General features: G+C 37.6%; 2 protein-coding genes across 2 annotated transcripts in view; one reads left to right on the top strand and one right to left on the bottom strand.

The window, feature by feature from the left end:
* Positions 1–16: 16 nt before the first annotated feature.
* LOC139716885 (U6 snRNA-associated Sm-like protein LSm5) lies at positions 17–7,100 on the bottom strand. The gene is made up of 5 exons (XM_071628414.1): positions 6,821–7,100; positions 4,734–4,829; positions 3,833–3,860; positions 2,314–2,386; positions 17–1,320 (listed from the first exon to the last, which is right to left on the bottom strand). The coding sequence occupies exons 1-5, from the start codon at positions 6,855–6,857 to the stop codon at positions 1,288–1,290; spliced, it is 267 nt and encodes an 88-aa protein (XP_071484515.1). The 5' UTR covers positions 6,858–7,100; the 3' UTR covers positions 17–1,287.
* Positions 7,101–13,267: 6,167 nt separating this feature from the next.
* Positions 13,268–23,658, top strand: part of LOC139716884 (DNA topoisomerase 2-alpha-like) — a 39,792-nt gene continuing 29,401 nt past the window's right edge. Inside the window, exons 1-4 of the mRNA XM_071628413.1 lie at positions 13,268–13,320; positions 19,981–20,211; positions 21,244–21,331; positions 22,107–22,170. Of these exons, the coding sequence (XP_071484514.1) occupies positions 13,282–13,320; positions 19,981–20,211; positions 21,244–21,331; positions 22,107–22,170 (422 nt within the window). The 5' untranslated portion in view covers positions 13,268–13,281. The remainder of the gene's footprint in view (positions 13,321–19,980; positions 20,212–21,243; positions 21,332–22,106; positions 22,171–23,658) is intronic.

Here is a 23,658-nt window from a genome sequence, read left to right as displayed (position 1 = left end):
ACACGTGAACAAGTGATTGAAGTCTTTGACAAGGGTTTATTTTTTCTTTGCTACAAAAAACACACCAGCATAAATAGTACAATATGTACAAACTTATACATCTGAGAGAAGTTATACCATTTCCATCATGGATATGAAGCAGGCTGTAGGGAGGAGATTCAACATGAGGAACATTATCTTTGATAGATTGGGAACCATCCCCTTGTAAGGCTCATCATTCAATGAAATATGACTTTGCTTTGTTTCTAATACATGTACAAAAAGGCAGAGGGGATGGAACTAAATTTGACAACAAAATATGGATCCCTGTATTTCTGGGGGTTTTCTTCTCCCACATATCAATGCAGTGCACTCCCATTATAACGGACACAGTTATAACGAAATTCCAGTTACAACGAAGTAAAAATTCAGGCCAGACCATTATCCACCCAATGTTTGTTACTGTTTATTTTTTTAGTTATAACACAATTTCAATATAACGAAAGAAAGTTGCCGTTCCCGAGGACTTCGTTATAATGGGAGTCCACTGTATGGATATATTTTTAAGAATAGCAACAAAACATAATTTCACAAGTTCAGAAATTACAAATCGACTATCTTAGATGCTTGATTTTCCTGTCAAGAGACAGTTTGGACCTTACTAACATTTTGGATAAAATCACAGCACATACACATGACAGATGCAAAAGAAATAGAGCTTTCATTTTTTAATGAAATTGTTTGTGCTGGAGAATATTTGGTTCACAGAAAGCCACCTATGGAAAAAATGAACAAACAGGAGGCAGTAGAACCTTACCATAATTACAAGTATAGTAAACCTTGCATAAGTCAACCTCGCATATGTCAAATAATTACCAAAGTCGAAAGTCTTTCCAAGTCCTCTTCTCCTTATATTCTATTGATTTTAATCCCTCATAAGCTGAATTTTCTGTAAGTCGAAGCCATTTCTTCAGTCCAAATAGATTTGACTTAGGCGAGGTTGACTGTACATGTACTTTGACATCATTTAGCCACAATATACTGTAGTACACGGTACATAGTGTGAATTCAGAGAGTGCTAGTTAACCTAGCCATGTAGGACAGCACCAGATGCACACACTGTACTCCATTAGTGAAAGGTAACTTATACAAAACTGCCAGGAATGTCCTTCATCCCCTTTTCATCCTTTTGAGATTACAAGTAGCAGGGACAGTAACCGCTGAGTATGCTGTATAACATTCACCCTAAAGTTTGCTGGTCTCTCTATGATACAAATCCAGGTTTGGGGTTCTACCTCCTTCTTCCACTCAGATTTCAGGCCCTTCACTGCCAGGAATCAACTAAAAGAAAAAGATATTGAACAAAGAGATGCATACATGTACTTTTGTCAGTGAAAAATTATATTATTACTACAGACTCTTGTTATAAAGAAACAACTCTATGAGAGAGCAATCATCCTTGTCCCGATGTGATTAACTTGTCTATTTTATTGTTTGTCAAACACTGATACTGTATATCTACTTATTTACACAATGATTTCACTTTTCAGACGGAGTTGTATAACAAGAGTCCACTACAACCCAATGTACATACATGTACATGTGTGACGCACCATCAAATAGGCCTAAATTTTAGACTGACAAAAAGCTGCTAACTCACAAAGATGACCAAAAAAAAATTTAAAAAGGTTTATGAAATAGGAAAGTTTGATCTGTCATGGTTCAGATTTCCCTGTTATCTCAGAAATAAATAAGCCCTGCTCCTTTTGCCTCACTTGAATGTTGATATGTAAATACATTGTACATAAATGATATCAAATATCAGTGGATGTTTGGCATGATCTTCTCTGAATGATTCAATGAAATCTAAAGATTTTCTCCTCTTTTAAAGTACTGTATACAGTATGAAACTGTCACACATCCATCACACCTGTACAATTAAGTGTAGTTGTTCATTACACCGTCACCTAAAAACTGCACATGTTGTTACACACACCTTCTAGACATGTTGGGGCTCTGTCTGTTACATTGGAAAAGGACTAACAGCTTAGATTACTGTAAAACGAGGAATGTTCGCATGCATTTTAATTTCGCGAGAGCCAAGATTCGCGAAATTTAAATGCACATGAAAGTTCTTGTTTACACTATGCATTGAATGTTAAAGGCAACTCACGAAAATTTCATGCCGCGCAAAAGGCTGTCGGCTCCAATTCGCCAAAAAATTCATGCCGCGAAAATATGGTGTTTTACAGTAGTACTAGTACATGATGTACTTAGGAGTGAAGATGCCCTCACAAATTCATTAGTTATCAACATCACAGACAGATTACTCACCATGGTGATGTTGTTTCCATTCAAGAGGATCTGGTCAAGTTTTGTCACTCTCCTGCCCTCTGCCGTTGTTTCACTGGGAAATTCAAGCAGAAACATAGTAAATTCATATCTGCTATCTTCAAGGTTGACATGAAAATATGCAACCTGACCCGCACTGACCCATTCAACAGAGCTGCATGCAGAGTGGGTGTTACGCTGCCTCCTGCCTAGTACCCCAGAACCTGGAATATCCACAGCAGAAAACTAAATTCTGGGTCAGGTCAAATATCTTACAAAGAGCTTTTCATATTGAACCACTTCTTCAAAAATGTATTTCCATAGTGAATAACTCCTACAGAAAACTGTGCAGAAGAACTCAAACTGTGTTGCATTTGTCTACAGATCTACAATGTATGAACATGTTTTTTGCGACTTCCAGTTAAGAGTTACTGTATACATGTACAATTTGTACTTCCACAAACAGGAGAAGTAGGTATAACACAAAACAGAATCATTACTACAGGAGTATGTTACTTATCATAATTTATCATCAATAAGGGAAGATGGGGAAGGGGAAATATGAACTTCATCATATTTTTGATTGTTTCATATCTTGACAGTTAGTCTGACTTTTTCCATCATATTCTTGTCTGATTACATCAGAATATATCCTATGATAACCATATTATATGAAATACATTACGTATTGTAAAGATGGACAATTTATTTTAAAGTATGTTTGTAATTACATTTTTCATGCCCTTTAATACAATCAAAACAATTTGCTTCTCATTGTATGGCATCATGCCAGGGCTGCCAACACTGGAAACTAGTTGAGAGTGAGACTCCCATAGGCCAATGCTATAATTTAGGAGTCAAAATGAGTGAGATCAATAGAAATGCATGCATTAAAATGAAATCAAGTTTTAGAGTGAGAAAGGACCAAAATGCGTGAGTCTCACGCTCAATGCGTGAGAGTTGGCAGCCCTGTCATGCCCATGTGAACCTATGCAATTTAAATACACGTAATTTGTCAACAGTAAGCAAATTAAAAATGTGACATGTTTTAGTCGAATAGATCTAAATCCTATAACTTTCAAAGATTAGTGTGTTTTTAATAGTCACATTTCATGCAACATCATAAAAATGTACAAACATGTAGTTCTCACTGTATAATGCCCATGTGAACCTACACGTACACCATTGTATGCTATTACTCATAATGTGTCAACAGGTAGCAATGTTAAATATGACACTTTTTTTAACTGATTGAAACTAATCCTGTAAGTAATTTTCAAAGAATTTTCACAGAAGTTCCCACGCAGTATCTTTCAACCACTTAATGCTCAATGTACATTATACAGTACTAGCCCTATTTAATACTGGAATCAAATCTGCCCCCTCAGTGCACTCACTTGTTATGAAATTTGACTGTTTTAGAATGACAATCAGGTGTTAGCTAACAATGATATGTAGGGTAATTCTAGAAAAACTGATTTTGAACCTTTTATCTTAAAGTCCACTTCCTGATCATACTTACAATTCAATGACATCCTCTAGAACCATGTCTGATACAAGTCAGTCAAGGGATTGACATCGAAACCATAAGTACAACACACAAATCCCTAAAACCAGTATGCACCTTCATTCAAGTACCTGTCTTGGTCATGTAGTGTTGTAATCTTGAATAAACCTACTCAAGTGGTATTGGTAATTCTCACAGTACCTGGGCTCTATAAAACCTACTGGTACTACAAGTTTTCTGTGACAATTTTGCCACAATATTAAATTAATGTTAATTTTCTTTTTAATGCCACATACTGTGCAGCTTCAATTTTGCTCATTAAAGGGGAAGTGGCCTCATATAAAGTCCTTGCATAAGTTCTCCACATATTCATTTCTTAGTTCAAACAAGACTTTAAAGACAAAGTACACAAAATTGTAGGGGAACTGTTTAAATAAAGGTTTTGAAAAGCATATTTTGTTGCATGAGTTTATTTCCTTTGCTTTCACTTGCCCTTTCCCTCTTAACAGGTAATATTGGTCCTACATACTGTACCTGTACTTTATAATGAACAAATGAGGTGTGTTGATAATGTTTTCACCCCAACAAATTTTAGGACATTTATACGTCTTGGTACAAAATTGAGTTATTTATGCATATAGACCCATCCCCCCAAAAAAACAAAAACAAAAACAAAAACAAAAACAAAACAAACAAAGAATAATAAATAATGATAATTCAACAATGTATGTAAGTATGTGAAGAGGTGGCAGAAACCACAAAATTACAGAAATAATCCATACTGTATATTTGCATTTTTCAGGGTTAAAATAATCTGTTATACTCTCAAAAGTCTTAAATTGACTCAACACTAATTACAACAGTGCCCCTGTACTTGTTTTGTGACCACAGCAAGATGGTCCAGAGGAAAGGATACTGACGAAGTCATCAAAGCCAAGAAGTGTGCCGACGATTTCTTTATCAGTCTTCATGACTATGTGAATCCTGGAGCCGATACACTTGTCCACAAGTTCTATTGGTAAAAATCAAGACATTCTTAATCAGGATTAAAAAAAAATGATCACTATGAATGAAAATGATCATATGTTATGATCATCAAACTTTGACTGAGTCAAAGGATGGATTAGTAACAATCCAAGCAAACTCACAAGAATACCAGCTGGAAACACTATCATGATTTTTATTTCTGATAGTATTTTTTTTTTTTTTTTTTTTTTGGTCAAAAGGGCCTGAGCTTTCGATCCCAGCAGAATCTTCATCAGAGGCAAAATGACAAACAGGCAGGGAAAGCAATCACATATTTTAAGGACTACATGCAACAAGAACAGTCATGGAGGGCTAGGGACACAGAACAAAGAAAACAAACCGGGAAGGGTTGGAGGTCATGGGCAAGGAGCCAAACAGGTAAAGGGAGGGGGATTAAAGCAGGAAGGTGGACAGACAAAAGAGAGAGGAGGGTCAGTGATGATCCCGAGGACCATGGGGGCAACTTGTGAAGGATGAGGATGAATAGGGGGGCAACAGTATTTTTTGTACACAAACATTTAGCGCTCTACACTCTTTGAACAGGCCCTATAAATAGCAAATGTGATTCAAATGACCATTTTTACATTGCTCATGTTGGCAACTACAATGTGTTCTGCAGGGGTATCATTCAAAGGTTTGCTCCAGAGATCTTTTCTTATACATTGTAAAATGGTTGAGCAAAGGATTTTTTTTTTTTTTTTTTTTTTTTTGCCCTAGTTTGAAGACATTAAACTTTAGGGACTGTACAGTATTGGTTGAGGTGAGGATTCAGGTTTATAACATTTCTAAGTGAGATAATGAGAAACCTCTTATGAAATAAGAGCATGTGACTTTAAGAAGGATTCAACGTTTATTTGATGATGTTTTCAAATGGCTGAGATATCCAAAAAAGTAATAATAATAAAAGGCGACAGGCCACGCCAGTTTTATTAGGATCTCTTTGTTTCACATTGTTTTTGGATATCTCAGCCATTTCAAAACCAATTTTCATCAAATAAACTTTTGATACCCCTTTAGGTAAGCATGCTCTTTGACATCTTATAGAGTGTTTTCTGAATATCTCGCAAAATGTTAAAAGCTAAATCCTCACCTCAACCAGAACTGTACACACCCTTTAATCATCCACTGTCATAAAGTTGTGCAGAAACACAATCGCTTGATATTTTTTGCATTCCTTGGATACAATTAAACATATCATTTGAGCATTGACTTGTACTAAAGACAGAAGACTAGATAGCTAGAGACGGAGTGTCAAGTTCTCTGTCACGTTACTTCCATGAGTTATGATTTCATACTCGCCTAGTAGTAGAACCTAACATTACTGTCGTTAGACCCTGGCTGACTCTGCACTGGAGGCTGCCATGTGATACACAACAACCTGTATTTTTGTCATATCACACACAGTTGCACTTCTATCTAATACGAGTAAAGACATCTGTAGAACCTGGAGCAAGTCTACCGTACTGATGTTGACTCACTTAATCAATTCATGGTCACTGACACTGTCACTCGTAACTTCTTAGGTTAGAGTAAAAATAGTACTAGGCCTAACAGCTTAACTCTAACTAGTTACTAACGTTAGTAGAAACCTAGTATTCTTCGTAATATCATTCAATACGGTGGAAAGACTCAAGGCAAGTGAAACAGTCAAATTTAAACATTGAAGTGAACATTGCACAAGAAGCTGGAAACTGGTGCGAATTATTGTAAGACTGGGATTCAAGTCACGAGAATAGCATAACAGTTGTACAGGCGAGAATTTGGGGACAGAGTATTGTGACTTAACTTTTAACGTTATATTTCTACCGTTCTATATTATTATTATAATTTAACATTTTTATCTGTCTATCCATCCTCTCGATTCTTCTAGTTATTTCTAGTAATTTAACTACAGCGTACTTCTTACTGAAGCATGACTCACTCTCGAGGTAGCCGTAGACAGCTATTCGAATAATCAATATCATAAGATTGGTTTACCTAGCGGTAGAAGGTGAGAAGGATTAGAGGCAGTCATCTTTACTACTTTAGTTGTCGCCTAGCACGGCCGATACATCACAAAGGCAGAAGCCGAAGGTGGATAGTGGAGGTAGGGTACCGGAGGAGCGCAGCCGGGAGGCGGAGGGAGCACCACACCTTTGTCCACAGCACAGAGTACGTACGGTACGGTAGGCAATTCGATCACCACGCAAGTAAGTGGCAAACAACTGACGTTTTATGCTGGCCGGATGCAATGGAGGGTTCTCAGCAAGATCGAAGAAGAGAGCAAGAGCGAGATACAGAGTGCAGGTCTATTGACCGAGTATTGTCGACTAATCTCACTCCACGCACATTACCCTTCACGCTCAGGTCGTCATCCGTGGCCGTCCGTCTCTACCGCTCTCGATCTCAATCATCATCCCCGAATTTTGATGCATTCATCACACACACTGCGACACGCGACGCAGCATCCAAACAACGCTGGGTACGAGTATCGCGTGCGGACTACAAAGTGACTGAAATTTACGACAGAATTTGCTTGGTCGATTCTATGGTGTTACTTTCGTTTCGAGACGGAAGGGATTCAAGTCACGAGTGAATTTCACCGTTCAAGTGCTATAGTTCAATGTCAGTGGAAATTCGACAGTTTGGATGAAAACATTATTTGAAAAGTCAAATTATGGCTTAGAGTGTAGAAAATGTCTTTAATAAATGATAAAGGATAGTTACAATGCATGATGATAATGCTAAGAAATTATTGTAAGACAAGTTGATGATAAAATTAAATGGTAATGAATTACACGAATTATGATCTTGCACTGGGGGCAAAAGTAAAACCGAGTTTAAGTTAAAACTTACGATAACTTTGGATAGACTCTACTGGGTGGCTAATCATCAAACTGTGTTTCTTTTTAGCCAATTTTAATTCAGGAAGGAATAGTATGAAAGACAGAGAAAAGGAAAAGATATACTCGGTATCTGCAAGGGATAGGCCTATAGTCCGTGCATATTCCTCCGTGCGTATGTTTATTCTCCTTTGATATGTAATGTAAACATTGATACAAAGGTTTAATCAATATGGGCCCAAACATTATAATCGTCAGGGGGTCGATCCGTTTTCATGATGGGAGGGGGTGAAACACGTGCGAGGGAGCGGGAGGATGGTGTATAAGTAGCTGAATAGGATAATTTCAGGAGGGGGTATCTCCCCCCTTCCACACTAGGGAGATTTTGCGTCTTCTGACCTGAAATTCAGCGATTTGATGCAGATATTAATTTGTGAAATATTTAGAATGTATATATAAGGAAAATAAAAAGGGTCTATCATACTCACAGGGAAATTTAGTGGTTAAATCGCGAAATCTCATCTCTTATTTCCGCGTGTGTATGCGTCATCATCGTAATGGGGATAAGTCTATACTGTTTTATGGTAAAAAACAAACAAACAAGAGGAGTGGATATGTCTGTGAATGTTCTCAGTCATTCAGGTAAAGTATCACATGAACTATATCGGTAAATCTAGTCACCTGGACTTACTTGTAATTTCGAGTCAACAACCAATTGCCTCCAAATATCAGTCGGCCTGATGAAACGTCCCGAAGAGGACGTGAAACGTCGTTCCCCCAAATTACAAGTAAGTCCAGTTGACTAGATTTACCAATATATACGTAGTTCAAGAGGGGGTTGGGCTTGTGTATTTTTTTTTAATAGAAATGAAGTAAAGCGATCTGATGCACACTTTTTTTGGTGAAAATTTTCATTTGGGCCCAAAGTGTAGACTAAGTCTACAGATGGGAACGGGCAATGGGAGGTTGGGGGCAATAGCATACCCTTCTCATATTATAGGGAGCTTTTGCATTTTTAGAATGAGATATGGCGCATTCCCACATTGGCGGAATATCTGAACATTATAATATCAATTAGAGAAGTATAGTAAAAGTCTGTGCATTGAGGGAGGTGAGAGGGGATTGAGGAGGGGTTAGCCCTATCCCCCCCCCCCTTTCACATTGAGGGAGATTTTCCATTTTTATGATTGTAATTCACACAATTTGACTCGCTTTTCTGGAAAATTATTGTCAATCATCAAAGTGTATGTATAGTCTGCAATGTATAGGCATGGAGGGGAACGGGCAGGAGAAGGGTATAATAGTGGGAGAGAGCTATTCCCAACCCTCAATTCCCTGGTTGAGAAGGCTTATATATATATATATATGATATATTTCTTCTTCTTTTTTTTAAATTGACATTGAGGTACAGCAGGCATATATCTCCCATATGCATTTTTGATGGAATATTTGGGAAATTATATGTAAGGTCTAAGGTCAAGAAGGCATAAAATCTGACATCGGACCTGAGTGAGGGGAGGGTTAATTAGAAGAGGAGGTATATCCCTATAATTAATGAGGAAACTTTGGAGTTTTTGGAATTGGTGGAGCGACAAATCTTGTGCGCACTTTTGATGAACCTATCAGGCAATTCTAAATTTTGTCAATATGAAAAGTGTACCAAGACTTGAGAAAGAGGGAAAAGCAGGGGAGGGTGTGAAACTTATTTGGATCGACGCCCCTGACCAAAGTCGAGTCGTGATATCAATCGCTTATACATTTTGTTTATATTATCAGTGCAAACGTCTACCGAACGCGCGCGAATTAGCAAAAAAAAAAATATATAGGCTGTAGAAACGTAGGAGTCTGCCAAAATTTTTAACCTTAGTTTGGGCACCACTCACTCATTTTCATCATAAAAAAAGAAAGGAAAGCAATCCTAAAAGAAGACAAAGGAGCCCAAGGATGCCACTTATCCAATAGGCCTGATTTCCTCTCCTATATATCTCACATTCGTTATACCCCATTATGGAAAAGGTTAAAAGCGGCGGCTTCACATAATAGGCCCATACTATGTAGGCCTATGATTATATACACGCAACTTTATTTTTGCCTTTTTTTCCACCTTTCAAAACTTGGGAGGGGGAAACAATGGGCATTTTATCAGTATACGAACTTCTGTGGGATGATCCGTTGACTATAATTATGACAAGATCAGAGTCATTCTCATGATTATGGAGAATCTCTCCACACAATTCTTCATACCCAAAAGATTTTAACGTTGTATGATAATATATAAGTATATTTAAAGTAATTCTATGTTTTTATGGCATAGAAAGCTTTTACCCAATTCTCTGCTGCGTTATTTCAATTTAAACTGCCATTTATATTCATTCATACCGTATACCAGAAATGCTGAGAATTTTCACATGCCAAAAGTAAAAACATCGTCATTTCAGAAATCTGTGTTTTATATCAAGGTCCCCTCATATGGAATTCAATACCAGATGATATTCTTTTCTCTTTTAATGTATTCAAACGTAAACTTAAGGAGAATTCTATACTAAATTACCATTCCTATTAACTTCTTGACATGCTTGGCTGGCATTATTTCATCTAATGATTAACTCAGTTTGTGTTTGTATACATCTGTCTTCGTAATGTATAGTGTTTTGTGTATCATTGTTGTATTTCTTTTGTTTTGTTCTTACATCGGTATATTTGGTCATTCCGCGTTGTTTAAAAATATGAAAATGATTACCACCGATGCATTTTTTATTGATTATCCGGGTCGGCCAGATCTTAAGGAATTTTTTAATTCCTCGTTGGTTGCTTCCCTTCAGCTTTATATGTATTCCATAGATCCGTTTTTACTCTGTGCTTGTCATGATGTTAATCATTGTTATTCTTTGTTGTTGTTTTTATGCAGAACAAATAAATTCAATTCAATTCAATTCAATTCAATTCAATTCAATATAATAAATGTGTAATGTGATCAGAGGTCCAGATCTATGTGACATTTCTGATCTATAGCAATGAATCTACTATATACCACTCACATACACGTGTTCACTTCAGGGGCCGCGGAACCGGTGGGGGGCTGGGAGGCTGCAGCCCCCCCACACACACACACACTTTTGGTTCCTGAAAAAAAAGGAAAATCGGGGGGGGGGGGGGTCACAACACCCATGAATTTGAATATCTAAAGATTCCCGTCTAAGCACCGGCGTAGCCCCCTATATAGATTCTGAATAATTCTGAGTGCACAAGACTTATCACTTAGGGCCTATACATTCCGAAAACTTAAAAGTTCCCTCGTGTACAAGGGGAATATCCCTTTTTGATCAACCCTCATCAGACTACAAGGGGAATATCCCTTTTTAATCAACCCTTTCCTTTCTCGTTTCCTCCGATCATTTTTTAAATGTTTTCCCAAATATTCCATCAAATATGCGTATACGAGATAAAATGTATATCTCAATTTCAACTGTAAAAAGGCAAAACCTCCCTCGAATGGGAAGGGTGGGGATAGCACTCTCCCACGCTTTCTCCCTGTTTGCCCCCCCCCCCCCCCGCCCTGTGCATACAAGAAGTATAGACTATGGCTACACTTCGAGTTTTCCAAATATACGCCACAAAATGTTTGCACCAAAACGTTTAACTGCAATCAGAAATACAGAGTCTCCCTCGTGTATAGGAGGGAGAAAAGGGAATAGGGCTTATCCCCTCCCACCATATCCTGCTATGTCTACTTCCACAGACTTGCACTTCTCTGATTGACAAATTTTCAGATATTCCAAGAGAAGTGTGCGCCAGATTGTTGAATTTCAATTCTAAAAATGAAAAAAAAAAGCTCCATCGAAAATGGGAGGGATATCTTGCCACTCTCCCGTTGATTAGTCCCCTCTATAGACTTAGTACACTTTGGGGAATGACAATTTCCGAATTTCCCACAAAAAGAATGCTTCAGATCGCTTTATTTCAATTTCAAAAACGAAAAAGCTCCGTCGAGCGGGAGGGGGCATCCCCCTCCCACCCCCTCTACGTCATTAGACTTTGGAATAAGAGCTATGTAATGCCGTGATTTGCTATTAACACTTTCCTGAAAAAAAGCCTTAATTATTTCCATTATTTTTTTGGGGGGGGAGCTAGAAAAAATTCCAAGTGTTGCACCAAAAGTTTGCACCAGATCGCTGAATTACAGGTCTGAAAATGTAAAATTACCTTCGTGTGGGAGGAGAAATATCCCTTATGTACACCCTCGTGTGCATGTCTTTTCTTTTTGATATTGCTTAACAGGCAACGTTCATGATGTTTATTGTAATATCCAAGGCAAGAAGTTTATTTAAATGCTACCACTTTATAGGCAAATTGTTCAATATCCTGCTTCCTTGAACAAGTGGGGGCATTTCAAGTCGATAAAACACGCAAAATATGCATCAAATTGCACCATTTTATAGGCCTACAACATCAAAATGCAAAAAGTTCTCACCGTTGAAGATGAATCAATTGTCATACTTGTACCAAAGATCCTCATGTGTGTAGGATCTTTGCTTGTACGTAGATCACGGTGATTGTATTAACGTATATTAATTTACTTTGTAAGAGAGAGGGAGGGGGGGGGGGGAGGGGGAGGAGAGAGAAAAAGAAATTCCGGTTGTGTTGTTTTTTATATTGTGAAACCACCATACATTAGAAAGACAAAGCTTCCTATTCCGTGTAGGTTTAGGCTTATATGGTCGTTTTTATAAAAATTAGACAGTTTTAAAGCTTTAAAAAATCATAATTTACATAAAGGAAGAACGAAAAGTTAATTCAACAAAATTTTTATTAAAAAATTGAATTTTCAATGAAGTATCGTTTTTTTTAATACTTTTACAGTAGGGTAAATAAGTAAAGAAATGTCTGAATTACGACTAAAATTGAGCTAAGCGACTTGTGTTGTTCAGTTTTGTCATAGCACGTTGTGCCCAACAGAACTCTATGAGTTCTGTGTTGTGTCCCCGTACTGTCCCCGTCTCGCAGTCGGGCATTTCGTATGTGCGCGGGTCGTAAGTACGCTAATGTATGCAGGCGGCATGAAAAGCGCCCACACGCTGAAGGTGCTGAAGGATTCTACTGATCCTCGAGCTTGCTCTGCGCCTATGCGCCAGCGGTGTGCGACTTTAGTGTGTATCCCATCTGCGTGTAGCGTGTGTGTGTGTACCGTGCGTGTGTGTTACGTGTGCGCAAACCATCGCCGGAACAGTCATGTCTGCGAAATGACATCCTAGTCAGTGACTGACCACTTTCAAACCCAAAATCAATAACTTTTAAGTCATTTCGCGACTAGTTGTCTCAGGCATTTGGGATTACATGATGTCAAGCTTCACATGAAGCCTGAATCGTCACTGTATTAGATAGAAAAAGAGATTGCTGCCGCCCTTATCGAGGCGGCAACTTCTACAATTTCGGGTCCTGCTTCTGGCGAACAAAGCGCAGCGGCTTTGCGACTGTACTACTACTAGAGGGCCGCTTGGTGTCGAGTTAAACCTGACTTCGCTTCGGATAGAAGAGGAAGGATAAGGAGAGGGCTTGAGTCGCATCATCACACAGAACTGAGACTGAGAGCATAAAGCTACTCAACAGGAGACTAAAATGGCGAGCGACGGACCCGGCGGAGATCTGAAATGGGTGGTAAGCATACCATCGTGTAGGCTAGTAAAGTAGTAGTAGAATCTAGACATTATCCATTCTTTATTTCTGATGCTACATTTAATGCGAGGTACTGATTTGAGTGATGAGACGAGTGAGCAAGGCATGGAAAAATGTGTTACCAGTAACCTGCGAAACTGCAAGCAGTTTGCAAGCGAGTGTGTGTGTGTGTGTGTGTGCGCGCGCGCGCTTGGACCTCGACTCCCACCCAGGCTTGTTTTCAAATGTCATGTTCATGTTGTATGGTTGAGTGTTATGGAAGCAGGAGCCCGTCAAAAACATGGATATACGTCACGTAGCAATTCGAATTACTACGCGACGTAAATAATTACGTCGAGTCGTAATTCGAATTACTACGCGACATAATTATTTGCGTCGTGTAACAATTCAAATTACTACACGACTTAATTCCGAATTACTGCTCAACGACTTCATGTCACGACATTAAATGAATTAGTGTCGTGTTGCAATTCCCAATGCTACACAACGTAGTACAATGCGTAGTAATTCCAATTACAACGCGACGCAAATAGTTACGTTGTGTTGTAAATAAATACAACACAACGTAGATGTCTAGTTCCGAATTACTGCTCAACGACTAACGCAGCGAATTAGCGTAGCGACGTTAATTCAACCAATGGGATCGTTCGTAATAGTGTGTGAAAACCAAGGAGGAGTGAATCTTGTGCATGCAATCCGCTCACTGCGTGCTGGTGAAAACCGAAGCTGGCTATACAGCTGGGAGGTGGAAGTTCCTTTCCACCTCCCTGCTATACTGTACAGCGAGCCACATGCATTTCGTTGACAGTACAATCCTATGAAATGTTTATAACCTAAATTATAGGGCCTACATTGTATCAGAAAATATGTATTTAAGGTATACCCGCTAACCAAATACTGACAAACATGATGTAGGAAATGAGTGTCTAGCCCTTTGGCACGTGCACCATGATGCATCACTGAGGAAATAACGAACGATTTCATTGGTTGATTTAATGTCGCTACGCTAATTCGCTGCGTTAGTCGTTGAGCAGTAATTCGGAATTACGTCGTGTTGTAATTATCTACAACACAACGTAGTTATTTGTGTTGTGTCGTAATTGGAATTACCACACGACGTAATTATTTATGTTGTGTAGCATTATGAATTTCAACAGGACACTAATTCATTTTATGTCGTGACATGAAGTCGTTGAGCAGTAATTCGGAATTACGTCGTGTAGTAATTCAAATTGTTACGCAACGCAAATAATTACGTCGCGTAGTAATTCGAATTACGACTCGTAGTAATTCGAATAACGACACGACGTAATTATTTACGTCGCGTAGCAATTAGAATTACTACGCGACGTATATCCCTGTTTTTGACGGGCTCCTGCTTCCATAGTGTCCAACAGTAAACACATCGACACCCTACTGTTTTTCTGTGAATAGATATTTAAAATATCTCACAATTTGCCTGAAATTTTACTCTCAGATCACATGTATAGAAAATACTCTGAATTCACAGGCACACACTGAAAATGCGATTTGCGGTACACTCTTTCAAGATACGTGTAATGGCTTCGAATGCGTGGGTTGTTATTTTGACGCACTCAGTTTCACGTAGTAGTTTTGAAACCAACACCTGTGCACCCCTACCCTCCATTTACATGTAACAATACACAATGTGAAATGAATGCAATGCTTTTCCTATGTGCCATTTTGATAATGCACGGTATCATTGTTTTGCTGTTGATCTCGTTTATTATCAGGTTTTACAGTAATATTTTGACATCTTCTAATCCCCAGTAAAGAATCCCCAGTAGTCTCATGCGTGAAAGTTTGTTCTTTACCCGCAATGCTATAAAGAAGTGGTCGGTTTCAATGTACAGTGTCGATGTGTTGGACACCTACAATGTACTACTGTATACTGTGGTATGTCTTAAGTCAGTGTTGTGAAGAAGAAGCACTCGTGTAAGTAGAATCTAGACAGTTCATGGTCTAAATTCTACTCTACACCCCTATACATGTAGACATCTATGTATTATCAACCTGTCCATCAACATGCAAGGCCAAGGGTTGTATGTGAACATGTCAATTTAGTTACCCACGAGTTGTGTTGTGGCAGATGTCTTTTTGACTGGTCACTGTATTTCTACCCCAGCAGAGTACACCTGTAGGTAACCTCAGCAAATCTTCGAGCCGAGGGGTAGACCCTCTAGAAGGCATGCATTGCCAAAAATAAATAAGAAATAGATAAAAAATAATAAATCAATTAAGTGAAGCCACGAAGCTTAATGCAATTTTTATCTGTACAGTCTGCTTTAAGACTTCCAGATGACTTGTAGACCTTATGCTTGGCATTTGAACATCTATTCTTGATTGGTGATACCTACTAGACCTAGAGGTCTAGTTCTACAAAGTTTCAAAATTAATAGTGATTGCGATGAGTAATAAAGTTTTTCACAATTCATCAAAAAAAAAATCTCAATGCATGAGGATGATGACATAGCTTCATATACAGTAGACCTAAGAATGATTGATTGGATGCTCCAGTAAACAAAACAAAAGAAGAAAGCATGCATAAATTCTAAGCAGGTGAAAAATGTTGCTAACTCACCAGATTATGTGAGCCTCCTATGTCATCATCCTTGTTCAGTATAATTTGTTTTGGGTTTTTCAGAGTATTGGTCTATTTACTCAAAGACCACAATGAATTCCACGAATCTGGGTCATTCCATGGGGTTGGGTCTTCTCTAGATTTTCATGTTGTGTAGGGAATAAAAGTCATATTCTGAAAAATTTATCAAATAATTGTCTGTGGTTTGCAGTTATTCTGGGAGAGAAATGTGTGAAGAATTATTTGATGAAAAAAAAACAAGCCTGTGTACAAATGTATTTTGTCTATGACTGTTTCACTAATGATGTCCCATGGTTTTTTGTGGTTTATGTTGTGACATAAATATATGCCATTTTCATGGCAATGTAAAACAGGAATATACAACCTTTCAGCATTATGCCTATCATAATTAAGAGAGGCAAGGTGACTTCTACAAAGACTATAAGGCACATAAACATTTATAACAAAATAAGAACACCAGAGCATCTTCAAGCAACCTCATACCTATGTTACAAACGATGTCCATGGCAATTTTTGTTGTAACATAGGTATAGCATGGTTTTACATACACTTCCAATCATAATATGATTAGAAACTTTATTTCTATAATGAGATTTATATTTCAGGAGTATTCTTATCCAAAAATTAGCATCAAAATCCTCCAAATAAACGAGAAAATACGGAACATATCACTGTACTTCAGTGCGATGTCCGGCCTCTTCGTGTAACGTAGGTAAGGAAAGACGCGTCTCGCGATAAAAAGAAGAGCTACTAACTTCAGCAATCATATTCATGTCACTGGCAGTCCTCCCCCAATGGCAGAAAAACTACTCACAGCCAACATACACCTACCTGGACAGCGCAAGATCTGTTTTTCTGCCGTTGTCCATGTAACGTAGGTACAGGAGTTTTAATGTTTCTGATGTCAATTGGTAAGCTTTTACACTATTTTACAAAAATAATAACATTTGTCATATTCTGTAACTCTATTAGAGGAAAAAAAACGACATCTAAACCTCTGAACTGGCCAAAAATACTGTGGACGATGATACTGTAGTCCCACATACTGAGATATTTGTTACAGGTTCATGTTCATAATTTTGATTGCCAAATTTTCCGTCCATGCCGATCTCTGCAAAAGGAGCATATATTCCTCTCTTAGAAAACCATACAAAAGTATATCAGTGTATCTTCACTGCAAAATAAAATTGTTTTACCTCCCGATTATTGTGAATTTTTGGACCCTTTTGTCATTATATATCTACCAAGGTAAACGTGCTAGAGTTAGTATTAATCACTATCTACTAGTTGGAAAACGTAGATGTCCAGACTGCATCTGAACTAGAGAAATAGAGTTTGCCTTATTTTGCTGGTGATATTGAGGGAACTAGGAGCTGTGAAATTCTTTCTCTTTAACAGATTTACTTCGAAAATGTCAATGTTTTCCTTCCAAGATTTCACTGACCTGTTAGATGCTCTGATGAAGTTGTCAACATTTCACAAGGATTCACCATTTCCATTCCATGTTCACCCACTGTGAAGTCTCAAAGCTAAAATGCCAGTGTCCTATTCAGTTTGGGTGGGTAGTGGGTAGGAAAGGCTTCAATAAAATTATGAACCCCAATCAAAATTGGACTATTATTGCTCTACACTATTATTCAAAAAGAGGGCAACAATTTCGATGGGGGATGAATATAAAATAGGGCCTAGTATTATTTTGGGAGTCTATTAAGGTCCATAACCGTAAACGTAACCCTGACCCTAGCCCTAACTTTAGCTAGGACACTGGGGACAGCGACCTGCCCTTCCTACAGTGTAGCTTGCATCTGAAAACAAGTTTTTAGCATAGAGTATGACAATGATATTTTCCTATGTTTTACATGCCATATTATTGTTATTAATATTTACATCATTTTAAGCATAACCCATTTTTTTTTTCAATTTTGGTGGGAGGTACACATGGAACTCTAGCTAATGGGTATGCCAAGAGGTAGAAATGTAAGCAAAATTGTTAAAATTATTTAATTCCATTCATAAACACACAGATACATCAACAGGAATATATAGTCAACCCCGACAAAAATTTTCTTTTAATTTTTTTATTCTATTTCTCTTTACACCTTTTGTTCAGTTTTTTGATGAATCTGCCATGGCTCCTCCTCTACCACCGCTACATGTTAAACTACATGAAAGAGTAAAAAGGACACATCCACAGCACTCCACAAACAGAGAGGAAGCCGACAAAGCAACACCCAAGAAGAGCGAATGTAACAAACTAGACAAGAAGAAAACTGCACAGAGGGAAAATGGACAGAAGAAAAACAAAAATCGAGGGCTAAATGGACATTGGACAAAAGAGCAGAAATTAATTTCAAACAAAGAACATGGAGAAGACAAGAAGACTTGTCTGATTTCTCTTTATTACATGTAGTTTTCTTAGTTAGTTGACAACTAGTTGATGATGTTGTTAGTGTATATTAGGTCAAATTGTGTAAAGCTTCACTTTCTTCTTCTTCTTCTGATTAAGTCTGCCTTCTTTCATATCAGAGTTACAAAGAATTGAAGTCTGTGTAACATAGGTATTGTTCCACAGGTGTGCAGTAGATATAATTCCAAAGAACTGTTACAATAGTGTTATTTGTGGGAACATACATAAAGTCTATATGTGTAGGTTTTAACATCTCACACCACAATAAAGGAAATCGGTTGATATGTCGTAGTGTACCTATGTTACAAAGACATACTGTCCGTGTAACATAGGTAGTACACCGTGGGCGAGGTTGTTGTCTGAAAACCCCTGATTATAACAATAAAATCATGTTTTCACTTGAATACCCATACAAATCACTTGCTTCAATTGTGGTGCTTTTAAGGATATTGTCATTGTATCACTCTTGATGAAAAAGTGAAACCTTTGATTGAAATTGTTAATGGTTTGTAGAAAAAAACATGTTAATAAAAGTGGCTTGCAGTTGACATCAGAACATACAATCTTACTAATAATGATCTCATGCGCCTGTTAAATAACATGTTGATGTGCTATGGACGAAAAAAACGTGGATGTGTTCATTGTTATCATTTCAGAACACAAAATGATGAAGGATGTCAACAAATGAAGTCCGTGTAACATAGGTATTTTGCCATACCTGTTTACCCATGCTGACTGAAAGTGTGTGAAGTAATAAACAGATTTCTAGTGGAATATGTTGAAGAATGGGAGTAACAAATCAGGGGGAAAAAGGAAATTTCAATTTACCCAACTTGAATTTTCAACTTGTATGTCACAATTTCAGTCCCAACCCCATGGAATTACCCATCTATTTCACATATCAATTTATATACTACTGTACATGATGTAAAATTAAAAGAATTGTCTGGAATTCTCCTTTAAAACTGGGAGCAGATGATGAAGGACCAATACAGTAGTTGTAGTTCTAACCATCATGCACTATGAAACATGTACATTCAGCAGGGCTGCACACTACACTGTAACCCATTTTTTCTACTGATTCAACCTGTCTGTTGGACCAGTTTGTAGGTACCCAGTTTTCCATTTTTCACTGGTCCACTCCTGAAAACGTTACTGGTCCGACAGTGATTTTGACTGGTCAGGGACCATAGGACCAGTGCCAGTGAGCAGTGTTGCATTCAGTGTACAGTATACATACTTGTTACTCTGTGTGATAGGATTAAGAGCCAGAACTTATCAGTCCATTTAATGGTATGCTGTCATTTGGCTCATAATACCTGTCAGTGTATACAGCCACACTATATCTTTGCCATCCATCCACAGGCATTTCTTTGGTCATAGCCATGGCCTTAATGGAAGGATGACATTAGGCCATTAGCATTACGGTATATCACATCAATCCCTCAGGCCTGACCCCGATACTGTGGTGGAGTCTGTAGCAAAACTTTGCCTGGTGGAAAAAAAAAAAGAGAAACAGAAAGGATACATTTTATTCATTAATGCAGTTGAAAATTCTACATCTAAGTTGGTGACTTACAATGGCTGCCCATGTCTTTCATCCTGTGCCCAGACTCTATTTGATAAGGAGCGAGAGAAGGAAAAGGCAGCAGCAAAGAAGGCAGAAGTCAAGACTGAGGTGAAGGAGGAGATCCCCGACCTTCCGCCATTCGGTTCCGGCGATGGCAAACCAGGTGGGAAAAAGAAGCTCTCTGTGGAGAGGATCTACCAGAAGAAGACCCAACTGGAACACATCCTCCTGCGTCCCGATACCTACATTGGTTCAGTTGAACCAGTCACAGAGGTATACAGGTCCTGCCACTTCTGGACCCTGTTTTATCAAAAGATAAAATCGATTTTAAATTTCCTTACCACACAGGCTGCCATGGACTTACAGTTGAAATCAACTATATGATCAATTTTAACTCTTCATAAAACAGGGCCCAGGAGTAACTTTAATTGCTTTTTTTCTGTCATAGTTGTGTTCCTAATGAGGTTCTTGCACTTACAGTCACAATATATTTGATTAATTCAAATCTTTGTTTTATTCATGCTCCAGTACTTCTTTTTAAAGGAAACCAAAGCTTAAATATAAATGTGGATTAAGTGAAAGTGGCATTAGTGGAACACATCAGTGAAAGTTGGAGGAAAATCCAAATGACGTCATGAAGTGTACATGTAGTAGTCTTCTTATCCAACGATGATGGCACAGACATTTTTAGACTTCATAACTTTTGAATAGATTGTCATATTTTCCTCAAACTTGTACTGATGTGTTCTACTGATATTACTGCTTTCACTCAAATTCATGCTAATATTTGGGGTTTGGTTTCCGTTAAGCGAAAGGTTTCCAAATAGAAAAGTGAGGATCTAGCTGGTGGAAGAAAATTTCAACTTTACACCATTGTACATGAGTGTTAGCTGCTTTCAAGGATGTGTCATTATTAAGTTTGGTGTCTGGACCATAAACTCAGTGCTGTGTGAAAACCTGTGTTCTGTCTTTGCAAATGAGGATCACAAATTTAGATTTCTTGTCAGACATGATTTTATGTTATTCTTCACCAAGAGATATGTTTACTCTCTGACTCTGACTGTACTAGATGCTGATTTGCAGAAAATGAATGACTATTTCATGGAGTTTATGTATGAATTGTATAATTTAAAAGGTCCTATTGTTATATCAGAAGAAGTGGAAGTCACAGCAAGAAGTCATTACCTGTTCCTCGTGTACTGATCTCATGCTTCTGCAAAAATACCCTTTCAGGATCGTTCTTTCCACAAGATGTGTATCATAGAGAATACTCTTAACCAAGAAATCATTGACCTTTTCTTGCAGACAATGTGGGTAGTCGATGACGGGGTGATGGTCAACCGACCGGTCACTTTTGTGCCTGGCCTTTACAAGATCTTTGATGAAATCTTAGGTGAGACAGAGTTCTACTTTCTATTCATATTTTCTATCTCCGTCAACTGGGTCACAGTGTCTGTATTGATCTACTTGTGAAAGCCGAGGACATGTTGCCAATACAGTGGGTGTACCTCCAAACTTCAGTTGTGGTTTAGTTGGTAGATTTTTAATGCTTTTTGGAGGTTAACATATGTTAAATATGCTGAAAATTCTTCTATAGATCCAGAACTGATTGTGCCATGAATGTGTGGTACAGATTGTATACATATACATGCAATTTCCAGTATAGATGAAGACCAGCTGATGATAGCAGTGTGGCCCACATGGATCCTTTGAGGGCTCAAAGTTTGCCGTAAAGCAGATCACCTGATTCTTGACAGGAAGTTAAAGGTGTGCTTGTGTACAAATGAGAAAAGTGATGTTTGGTTCATGGAGAAAATGCATACATACAGTATGTGTGTACATGTTTACCAAACCTGTGTACATGTAGCGCTCTTAATGGGTTTGATGCTAGGATCTCATGATGTTCATAAGAGCACTATGGTCAGATTCCAAGAAGCAGGGTGTGTTAAAATGTAATTGTGCTCAATGTTATTATTTATTGTTGATTAATTGAGACAGATTTATCAGGTTTGCAACATGTAGATATGCCATTGAAGGTGAAAATCCAAAGTTGTACAAGTACAACTTGTAGATGATGCTGACCCTGTACCAATTTCCATTTCAATGTCCAAGTTTTTTAAATAGTTAATCTTACATTGTACATTCTTCAATGCATCTTCTCCCCACAGTGAATGCTGCTGACAACAAGCAAAGAGACCCAAATATGAATTGCATCAAGATCACCATTGACAAGTAAGACCCTGTTTGATTAAAAAGTCTTTCAGCTTTTGATTGTGTAGCTTACAGTTTGCCACCTCCTTGTATCATCATATCAAACACGCTTTGCTGGACTCGTTTGCTTTTTGTTGTTTTCAAGAGTCAGGTAGAGGAGATACAGCTAAATTCTCACAATTCTTTCAGTTATAACAGTTTTGTACAGTTTTTAGCATGTCCATTCATCCTTTTATTGTCATGAAATTTATCTGTCAGCATGGATTTTACCATTAATGTACTGAAAAGAATGGATCCATTTCTTTCAAATTAAGAGGCTTCATCATTGCATCTCTACATACAGGGTGTATCAAAAAAAAGTTACACTTAAAAAAAAAATTGTCTAAATTCCATTTCAAAATATTGGGAAGATTTTTTCATATTAGTGGATGCCCAATAGTCTAATCTATCAAGTGCAATCAACAAAACAAATTTTTGTTCACGCTTGACTGAACACTGATGCTCTTTGTCCAGAGTGTGAAAAATGACTCGCGCCAAATTGAAAGAAGATGGGAAATTCAGTCAGAAGCCCAAATAGGTGTTCTCATTCAAACGAATTGCTCTTTTGCTCACCGTTTTGATTATGTTATGATAGTTTAGGAATATCTGACAATTTTCTGTCACATTTTAAATGATTCCATTGTGTTACGGAAGGTTGATTAACAACATCAAGATCTTTTAAGCACGGTTATCACAAATCATGCACAGACATATCGAACCCACATGCCAGTCACTCATTCAAGAAGAAAAGTACAAAATTAATGCATCCTCAGATCATTCAATCAATACAATCAGTCAAATCAATCCAATCAATCAAGCATTCAATCAATCAATCAATCAATCAATCCATCAATCAATCATTCATTTAATCAATCAATCAATCAATCAGTCAGTCACAATTGTATGTATGTTTTATAAAAAGTAGCAGATTGACATAGGGAATATCACCTCCCCCCCCCCCCCCCCCCCGTGGCTTAAAGGCTAATTAATGTTTGAAAAACTGATTTATTTGTTGATTTATTCGTTCAATCAGCCAATTAATTATTTCTATGATTGAAAAGTGATTAATTGATTATTGAGTTGATTCACTAATTGAACGACTCAATGACTAACTAGCAATTATTTTGGTTGGTGTATTTATGGGTTGATTGATTAATTGAGTGATTGATTGATTGGTTGATTGGTTGGTCAATCAGTTGATTGATTAATGGGATGAATGATTTGAATGTTGATGAATTTAGTACCATTACCACATTAATAGATAACTGGCATATGGTATTGACATGTCCGTTTATTGTGAAAACTGTGCTTTAAAGATCTTAAAGTAATTACACATTCTAATTTTCATCAATTGATTTAGAAATGAAATCATTAAAATTACGATAAAACTGACAAAAAAAATCTCAGACTGTCATAACATAATCAAAGCTTTAAGCAAAAAAGCAATTTGTTTGAATAGGAGCACTTATT

This window comes from Diadema antillarum, unplaced genomic scaffold, assembly GCF_040938485.1.
Source record: "Diadema antillarum isolate AM-2024a unplaced genomic scaffold, OU_Dant_1.0 scf00000071, whole genome shotgun sequence".
NCBI classification, from domain to species: domain Eukaryota; kingdom Metazoa; phylum Echinodermata; class Echinoidea; order Diadematoida; family Diadematidae; genus Diadema; species Diadema antillarum.
The sequence above is the reverse complement of the archived record's forward strand: the minus strand, read 5'-3'. Positions and strand labels throughout refer to the sequence as shown.

Excerpts from the sequence above, each read along its gene's own strand:
- LOC139716885 (XM_071628414.1), bottom strand. The coding sequence starts at position 6,857 with ATGACTGCCTCTAATCCTTCTCACCTTCTACCGCTAG. Across the intron at positions 3,861-4,733 it reads TGGCTTTGATGACTTCGTCA|ACATGGTTCTAGAGGATGTC; the intron begins GTATCCTTTCCT and ends GACTTGTATCAG. Across the intron at positions 1,321-2,313 it reads ATGGAAACAACATCACCATG|TTGATTCCTGGCAGTGAAGG; the intron begins GTGAGTAATCTG and ends TTTTTCTTTTAG.